At 31.8% G+C, this 10,054-nt stretch overlaps 1 protein-coding gene across 4 annotated transcripts in view; it reads left to right on the top strand.

Moving 5' to 3' along the window:
• The first annotated feature begins 1,570 nt into the window (after nucleotides 1-1,570).
• LOC111415015 (membrane-bound neuregulin protein vein) overlaps nucleotides 1,571-10,054 on the top strand; it is a 68,538-nt gene continuing 60,054 nt past the window's right edge. For 2 of the 4 annotated variants that reach the window (XM_023046504.2, XM_023046503.2), the window contains exon 1: nucleotides 1,572-3,059. In XM_023046504.2, coding sequence (XP_022902272.1) covers nucleotides 2,222-3,059 — 838 coding nt within the window. In that variant the 5' untranslated portion in view covers nucleotides 1,572-2,221. Of the gene's footprint in view, nucleotides 3,060-10,054 lie in introns of all 4 variants that reach the window. The other 2 variants (XM_023046506.2, XM_023046502.2) reach the window with 2 other exon arrangements.

Genomic DNA, 10,054 nt, shown 5'->3' with positions numbered 1-10,054 from the left:
ACAGGGTGCCCATTATGTATGGAATATAGCATATATCTTGGTAAGTATCAACTTTATAAAAAAACATTTTATACAAAAGTTGTTTAATATTTTATTTGCCATAATAAGACTGCATTCAATTGTTTTTAATTCAGAAAACAAATGAGTAACGAATAATACATACATTTTTTAAATGGCAATGTATTCTTTCGTTAGGCTCATTTGATAAAGATTACTTTTCTCTTTACGATGGCGTAAAATTTTTGTACCCTTACGTTAGAAAATTTTTGAAAAAAATGTCAAAATTGTTTATTAATAAAAAATAAATCAATAACATTAATCTAGATACCCGAGATCTCAAATTATTACCGTAAATTAAATTTACGTGCAAAATAAAACAAATAAACGAAAAATTAGTGTACATCTCCAATTCGAGGTATTTGACGATCTCGGATATCTAGATTACTGTTATTAGTTAAATTTTCTTAATAAACAATTTTTACATGTTTTCAAAAATTTTCTGATGCAAGGGTACTAACATTTTACGTCATCGTGAAGAGAAAAGAAATCTCTATCAAATGAGCCTAACGAAAGGGTACATTGCCATTTAAAAAACTTCAAGTGTTATTCGTTGCTCATTTGTTTTCTGAAATAAAAACTATTGAATGCTGTCTTATTATGGCAAATAAAATATTAAACAACTTTTGTATAAAATGTTTTTTTATAAAGTTGATACCTACCAAGATATATACTATATTCCATACATAATGGGCACCCTGTGTATATTTGTTATCAGAAGAAAATAACAAATTATTTTAAGTCATAGCCAACTATGGTTTCCATTTAAAAAAATAAAGTTACGTCTAAAATCTCGAAAATAAAAGATGGAAAAAAAATTCTACCTACGCCACTGAATTCTTCTTAAAAAGTTACCCATATAATGTTTTATTTATAATACTCCATCTTTGATAATAAGAGAGATATTCGCGATTGTCGTTTTCGCAAAATTTTCAGTTTTTGCCGATAGGGCGAAAACAAAAGACGATAGCTGTTCGGAGTTTTCGGCATTAGCATTTTCTCGAAAAACGAGATCATGACAAGTAAGCTACTTTTTTTCTATCTCTTTTAGTTTCGGAGATAGCCTATGCGGACATCGAAATTGGGACACCCTGTACACGTGACGACTAATTTTTTTTGTTAAAGTTATTTTCTTTAGCTTTAATGTTCGTTTTTAACATTTTTCAATTATCATATGTTTATATTCTCTTCAATCTTAAGTAAATATCTGAAATAAATTTGTGTTAAGGATTGAATTTGATATGAAAATGAAATGAAAATCAGTGCTGAAATGGAGAAGAGTTGGTTGAAAGTGTGCTTGATGTGTGTAAAGTTTAAGTCTTGGGTGTAACGGGGCGCGCGGCGGATCAAGTCTGGAAATAAACGGCGAAAACGACGCTAAAAAGGGAGCAGCTCGGACGGGCGTCGCGACGCGCTCGGTCGCCGCGGAAACAACCTCTATCTACACATCAACTAATCTCCGAGCGGCACACACTAGATTCAGGCGTACCGCCGCCAGATGCTCGCCTACAGGATTCGACCGACGCTCAGTTCAGTTTCGACTGCGATAGCGCGAGCAGTGCATTCGAAATTGCGTCGTCGCCCGGCGTATCTCCTCTCTTTTCCGAACCGACGGCGATATTATCGTCCCTCTCTCTCACTCTCCCCCGACGCAACATTTATTTTCATTCATTTTCGGTCCATCAATACCAGTTCGTTTTCTATTTCGTTTAAGTAATTTAATTTATTGAGGTTTAAATAGAGGTTTTTTGTTGAAAATTCGAACCTGCGAAAGTACTCCGGGAAAAGTGCTACCTTACTTATAGTGCTGCTGGTGAAAACAACCGGCTCGACGCCACCGTCGTCGTCGTTTCGAATTTCGTCGCGCCGCGACGTAACTATAACTGTACTCGTACACCGTGGATTTCTACTACTACTAATAGTACTACTATTATCATCGCAAGGATAGTGGAGTACTCGCCGACCTGCCGTATATACACATGCCGTGAGAGCTGCTTATAAGGCATCTTGAAGTGGACGCGCGCGATGTGAGCGCTGTTCCCGCGAACCGGTGCACCAAGGCGAGACGTAACCAGCAGACGAACGCAAAAATGACGACCGATGAGGCCGTAGGGTGAGCAGTGCCCCCAAAAAACGAACCGCCCCCCTTTCGCCCCACTAAGACATGTATGGACTCGCACGATGTGTATCTGTAATGTTCGTTGTGATAATCGCGTTCCTGAGCTTCTGTTCCGGCTACCGCATCGATAACGTACTCGCCATGACCGACCTAAGGAGACAGCGTCTCCAAACTCCCCCAAACACAATCAACCCCACTAACACCATCGAAAACACCTCCGAACAACCACCCTTTCTACTCGACACCCACAAAATAAGACACTCTCGACACCGACACCTCCACCTCCAACCACCGACCACCGAAGAACATCTCGTCCAAATTCCCACATCGCCACCTCACGTTACTTCACCGCCACCGACGACGTCCCTCTCGATTTCCACCCCTAATCCAATTCAACTCGTTTCGCGCATCCAAAGATCCCATAGATCGTCGTCATCGTTTTCGAAACGAAACCAACGAAGAGGAAAAGGAGATCGACGAAAAAGACGCAACACCAAATGTCAACTGCAAGACAGCTTCAGGAAGGCCGCGATGGCGAACACGGTGATGAGGGCTAAGGTGCAAACGCAGAGTGCCTCCAGGAAGGCCAATTCAACGTACAACGTTACGTTCAACATCCTTAAGGTGTACAAGAGTCGCGAGCCCTCGAACCACGATACGATTAGGCTTGCGTTCGCTTACGGTGGCAACCCGTCCAATTGCGAATCCGACCTCGGCCGGAACGGATTAGTTCAGGCCAAGCTGCAGCAATCGCAGGAGTACTATCTCTTCCTCAATAGTCACGGATCTTACAACTATACAGTTTACGGACTTCCAGTGCCCGTTAGGCAAACACGCGAAGGCATCGAAGCCAAAATTGAGAGGGTGTGCAAAAAAGGATTTGGTAAGTCAATCTTAATTTTTTTCATTTCCTCGAAATGTTACAATTTTATTTCCAACAATTTCAAAGTAAACACACCATCATTCGTTTTCTTACGATTTATTTCGCGATTGGTGCAATGTTTATATGACATACTCAAGCGATTAAAATCGATATCGAATTCTTGTTATCCACGGAAAATAAAAAATCATTATCTTAATCGTTCATTTTCAGAATTGAGTACCTAAAATTTTTGTTGTGGTTTTAGGAAAAATCATTTTATAACTTTTAAAAATTGATGCGGAGCTACCGCAGCTCCGCCGCCGGTTGTGTTCTTTGACCACGTTACAATTTACATATAATAAGTTACAGTCCGTTGGTTTCATGGGTAGGGTACAAGGACGAATTCACCAATTATGACAATGGCGACAGTCAAATGTCACAGTCTATCAGGTGACGACGATGTGAAACTTAAAAGTTTTGTCTTATTTTGAAAATATATATATGTACATATATATATATGTATATTAACGACGTGAATCACTCATTTTTAAATTATATATATATATCGTGAAAGTTTTGCATCATTTTTAAAGCATATATATTTCGCGTCATTTATATATACAGCCAGGAAAATGATAATATCTCATCTCCCGAAATGTAATTCAATGAAATTTTTTAACAAAACATGTAAAAAGTCCATATTATTTCCATATTTTACATAAAAACTGTATAAGTTATTATTAATCAAGGGGAACACAAAACATAATCATATCTTTAACTCAAAAAAGTCTACAAACAGTCCTAAAAAAAAGTCTATCAGTGTCCGTTATAGCTCAATAAAAATATGCAACATAATGTTAGTTCTAGTTTTGCATTAGCACTATCACTAGAACTAATACAAGACCTAGAACTAGAATAATAGAGCCGTTAAGTAGTTTTTTTTACTGGCTTATTCGAAAGTTTTTTAACCCTTTGTGTCCCAAGAAGTCAAAAATTTTGAAACATTGCGACAAAATTAAAACGCTATCAAAATACACTCAGTAAAGGCCTTTGGAATCAATTTTAGCAATATATACAATCCCCCCATTCCAGGGGGATAATGGTACTTAAGAGTACCATCAGAGATTAAAATATATTTTAGTGATGTTGCAGTAAACAAACACTTTTATTGCCAATATTAATAAACATTGCACGCAGTACAATTGCACCTTTGGCAGAACAATTTTCACAACTCCCTCTTTCTTTTGAACTTGCGCTACGACATTTTCGTGGATGCAGTAAATTTGAATATTTATCAGACCTGTAGCTATAGAACGCCGAAAATGTGATAGAATATTGAAAAAAAAACATATTGAGCAAAAACTAACATTTTCGCATCTCTTATGAATCTAAGTGTCAAAAAAGATGCTAATTCAAATATTCCTGGAAGCCGTGTTTATTGAAATTAAGAAATGAAACTTATTTTAAATTGAAGCTTAAAGTTTTCTCTTTAAAATGATGTATAATAATGGTTATGTTGGATCACAAAAATATGTAGAAAAAAAATGTTGAAATTAAACTTACATTTTGCTATAACCTAAAAATGTCAAAAAAGATGCTAATTTAAAAATTCCTGGAAGCTGTGTTTATTGAAATTAAGGAATGAAATTTATTCTAAATTAAAGCTCAAAGCTTTCTCTTTAAAATGATGTATAATAATTGTTGGGTTGGATTGCAAAAATATTGAGAAAAAAAATGTTGAAACAAAACTTGCATTTTCGTATAACCTAAAAGTGTCAAAAAAGATGCTAATTTGAAAATTCTTGGAAGCCGTGTTCATTGAAATTAAGGAATGAGACTTATTTTAAATTAAAGCTCAAAGCTTTCTCTTTAAAATGATGTATAATAATTGTTGGGTTGCATTGGAAAAATATTGAGAAAAAAAATGTTGAAACAAAACTTACCTTTTCGTATAACCTAAAAGTGTCAAAAAAGCTGCTAATTTGAAAATTCCTGGAAGCCGTATTTATTGAAATTAAGGAATGAAACTTATTCTAAATTAAAGCTCAAAGCTTTCTCTTTAAAATGATGTATAATAATTGTTGGGTTGGATTGGAAAAATATGAAGAAAAAAAATGTTTAAACAAAACTTACATTTTCGTATAACCTAGAAGTGTGAAAAAAGATGCTAATTTAAAAATTCCTGGAAGCCGTATTTATTGAAATTAAGGAATGAAATTTATTCTAAATTAAAGCGCAAAGCTTCCTCTTTAAAATGATGTATAATAATTGTTGGGTTGGATTGGAAAAATATTGAGAAAAAAAATGTTGAAACAAAACTTACATTTTCGCATAACCTAAAAGTGTCAAAAAAGATGCTAATTTAAAAATTGCTGGAAGCTGTGTTTATTGAAATTAAGGAATGAGACTTATTTTAAATTAAAGCTCAAAGCTTTCTCTTTAATATGATGTATAATAATTGTTGGGTTGGATTGGAAAAATATTGAGAAAAAAAGTGTTGAAATAAAACTTACATTTTCGTATAACCTAAAAGTGTCAAAAAGATGCTAATTTAAAAATTCTTGAAAACTGTGTTTCTTGAAATTAAGGAATGCAACTTATTCTAAATTAAAGCTTAAAGCTTTCTGTTTAAAATGATGTATAATAATTGTTGGGTTGGATCGGAAAAATATTAAGAAAAAAAATTTTTAAACAAACTTTGCATTTTCGTATAACCTAAAAGTGTCAAAAAAGATGCTAATTTAAAAATTCCTGGAAGCCGTATTTATTGAAATTAAGGAATGCAACTTATTCTAAATTAAAGCTCAAAGCTTTCTGTTTAAAATTATGTATAATAATTGTTGGGTTGGATTGGAAAAATATTGAGAAAAGAAATGTTGAAATAAAACGTACATTTTCGTATAATCTAAAAGTGTCAAAAAAGATGTTTTTTAAAAATTCCTGGAAGCTGTGTTTATTGAAATTAAGGAATGCAACTTATTCTAAATGAACGCTCAAAGCTTTCTGTTTATAATGATGTATAATAATTGTTGGGTTGGATTGGAAAAATATTGAGAAAAGAAATGTTGAAATAAAACTTACATTTTCGTATAACCTAAAAGTGTCAAAAAAGATGCTAATTTAAAAATTCCTGGAAGCCGTATTTATTGAAATTAAGGAATGCAACTTATTCTAAATTAAAGCTCAAAGCTTTCTGTTTAAAATGATGTATAATAATTGTTGGGTTGGATTGGAAAAATATTGAGAAAAGAAATGTTGAAGTAAAACGTACATTTTCGTATAATCTAAAAGTGTCAAAAAAGATGCTAATTTAAAAATTCCTGGAAGCTGTGTTTATTGAAATTAAGGAATGCAACTTATTCTAAATGAACGCTCAAAGCTTTCTGTTTAAAATGATGTATAATAATTGTTGGGTTGGATTGGAAAAATATTGAGAAAAGAAATGTTGAAATAAAACTTACATTTTCGTATAACCTAAAAGTGTCAAAAAAGATGCTAATTTAAAAATTCCTGGAAGCTGTGTTTATTGAAATTAAGGAATGAGACTTATTTTAAATTAAAGCTCAATGCTTTCTTTTTAAAATGATTTAAAATGAGTATTTAGAACTACCAGTACTTTAAAATACCGTAGGGACACAAAGGGTTAAAATTGATTGACCGAATATTTTCATATTTTCATTGATCCTGAGGCCTAGTTTTTCCAAAAAAAAAAATAATAAAGTTTGAAACTACATGGCGCGAACTCCAAAGTACATCACTCAGATTTGCTACGAATCTTATGCGCTAGAAGAAAATAGAAGAAAAAACGTCATCTGGAGTCGGGGGTGGGGAATTTTAAACTTTTACATTAATTATTGCAAAAATTAAACCGTTTTCGAACGTAAAAACGTTACTAATCCGTCTAATTTCATTTAGATTATCGATTTTTTAAAAGACTATCTTTCTAATCGATTAACCTAAAGCCCTATTCGGGTTTAGCAGTCTTGAGATACGTGCGGCTAAGCCCGAATGTTTCTGTTGTAGGTCTAATGTTAGTTTTAGAGACAGTGGTAAGTAGCGCTAGTTAGTATAAGATATCACTATGTTGTATATTTTTATTGAACTAAAGCTAGAACTAACACAAGACCTAAAACTACAATAATTCGGGTTTAGCCGTTTTGAGAGACGTGTGACTAAATCTACTGCTGTAGCCTTGATTTCATTACACAAGTCGAACTGTTTCGACATTGTATTAAAATAATATAGACTTCTAATATCCTTCGTTTAAAAAATTAATTGAATTACATTTCAGGAGCTGAGATATTATCATTTTCTGGGGTGTATGTAGACTGTATTGTATCACTGTATAAATGAAACGAAACTTTCAAGTTTAAAACATACTCGCGAGTATCGCAGGTGACGATGATGCGATACGCGCGAGTGTGTTTTAAGCTTGAAAGTTTGGCATCATTTATATATAGATTTTAAAAATGATGCGAAACTTTCAAGCTTAACACACACTCGCGCGTATCGCAGGTAACGATGATGCGATACTCGCGAGTACGTTTTAAGCTTGAAAGTTTCGCATCATTTTTAAAATCAAGTTAGTGCAAGTGTGTTTCAAGCTTAAAACACACTTGCGCGTATCGCATCGTCGTCACCTGATAGACTGTGACTTTTCTATATACATATATATGAAATGTGATATTATATATATATATCTTAATCTTGTTAAAATTGTTTTTAATTTTATTTTTCTCTAAGTGACCCTGATTTTTTATTTTAATTTTATTTTTTCGTTTATTTATTTATTTCTATCGGAGTCGGAGGAATTCCTTTTGTCGTGGGGTTTTAATGAGGAACCATCTTCCGCTGATCTACATAAATATTTAAAATACCTGCTGGTCGACCGCCGAGGTGTGGGTGTGCTATGCAAAATAACTTTTCTTCTCATGCGCCGGCACAATTGTTTTCTCAAACGGCGCCGTCCGACCCCGAGAACAAAACGAAAATGCCGACCGAAAATTATACAAAACTCCATTATTCGAGCCATCATCTTATTCGATTCAAATAAGTTTATGTTGAAATTAATTTACTTTCGAAATGTTTACTTACATATCTAATTAATTGAGTTTTTAGCCGTTCGCTTAATTAGTGTGAGTAAGCAACTTCACGGTATTTTACTCTTGCTTTCGAGGGGTGCATAATTCATAATAATTTTCCCACCTCATATGGTGTTTTATCGTTAAAATCTAATTGAATATAAAGAAGGGGTCAGCATATAATAAAATATTAAGGGGAGAAAGTCTTTATATATTTGCCGAACTCTCTTAATTCTCAATAATCAACCGATATTTATAAAATAATACCGTTGCGAACAGGAAATAATTGTTGATAAGATAGATAGAGATATATGTAGGACACCACATGGCTTCAAAACGAAAAATGTTATCAATGAAATTCTCCATCGCATTCCAATCCTGCCGTTTATAAAGGTCGATTGTCGCTAAAGCTGTAAGTAGGTAATAATTTGCTTACGATGCGAAATGTACGCAATTAATTATTATAAATAAAGTCTATTTATTTTAATTCAAATTGAGTAATTTTAAAATCTAAAAATAAATGAATTTCATATAACAGATTTCCCCGAACAGATAAAGCGATTATAAACAAACACGCTAAATTTATCCCTTAGATCATTTTTAATTATTTTTTTTTTCTTAAAATTATTATAATTCTCGTAGCAATAAAAACAAAAATTAATCATCTATTTTATCCTTGATAACCACTCCTCGAACAATTGTATTAATGGAAACGGTTATAAAAGTTATTGGAACGTTACCAAGTACATCACATAATATCAACGTCTTTATTATATTCTCCCTATTATAATCGCAATAATCAACTCATATTTCATCTTATCACACCTTATCCTATGTCAATTTGAAAAATCAGTAATTTAAAAACTTAACCGCTTGGAAGCGATGATTTGCTTGTTAGAAACAGAATTAGTTCAATTATTGTTGTAACCTAAATTTCAAATCTCATATTCCTTCCAAGAAAACCGGGGCAATCTTTTGTTTGATTGATCGGGAAAATCACAGCAAACTAACAATTTTGAAACGATACTTATTTCAAATCAAATAAATAATTGAATTTTAGCTTGAAAATGATATATAGGTACTATATCATTATATAGATATATTTTAAGTTATTAAATTAGTAATGAGTTGATTCGGTGATTATTTCCAAGAATATTTATTTAAAATAAAATATAGACTTATATAATCACAACTATCTTTATTGTTGAGATATTGTAAAATTTAACATTATTAAAAATTATTAAATTAATTTTGACTGTTTATTAATTACTATCAAAAAATCTAATAATTTTGGAACAATATTTATTTGAAACAAAATAAAATATAAACTTTTGGTTTTAAAATGATATATTTCACATTATTATAGCTATCTTTATTGATGAGATATCATTAATTCCAAATGTGACGTTTTTAGAAACTATTAAATTAATTTGTACTGGGTTTATTAATTGTTATCACAAAATCTAATAACTTTGGAATAATATTTATTTGAAATAAAATAAAATATAAACTTTTGGTTTCAAAATGATATATTCCACATTATTATAGCTATCTTTATTAAGGAGATATCGTTAATTCCAAATATTACGTTTTTAGAAATTATTAAATTAATTTCTACTGGGATTATTAATCGTTATCACAAAATCTAATAACTTTGGAATAATATTTATTTGAAATAAAATAAAATATAGACTTTTAGCTTTAAAATGATATATACTATATAATCACAACTATCTTTATTGTTGAGATATTGTAAAATTTAACATTATTAAAAATTATTAAATTAATTTTGACTGTTTATTAATTATTATCAAAAAATCTAATAATTTTGGAACAATATTTATTTGAAACAAAATAAAATATAAACTTTTGGTTTTAAAATGATATATTTCACATTATTATAGCTATCTTTATTGATGAGATATCATTAATTCC

The sequence above is a fragment of the Onthophagus taurus genome, chromosome 6 (assembly GCF_036711975.1).
Source record: "Onthophagus taurus isolate NC chromosome 6, IU_Otau_3.0, whole genome shotgun sequence".
NCBI classification, from domain to species: domain Eukaryota; kingdom Metazoa; phylum Arthropoda; class Insecta; order Coleoptera; family Scarabaeidae; genus Onthophagus; species Onthophagus taurus.
The sequence above is the reverse complement of the archived record's forward strand: the minus strand, read 5'-3'. Positions and strand labels throughout refer to the sequence as shown.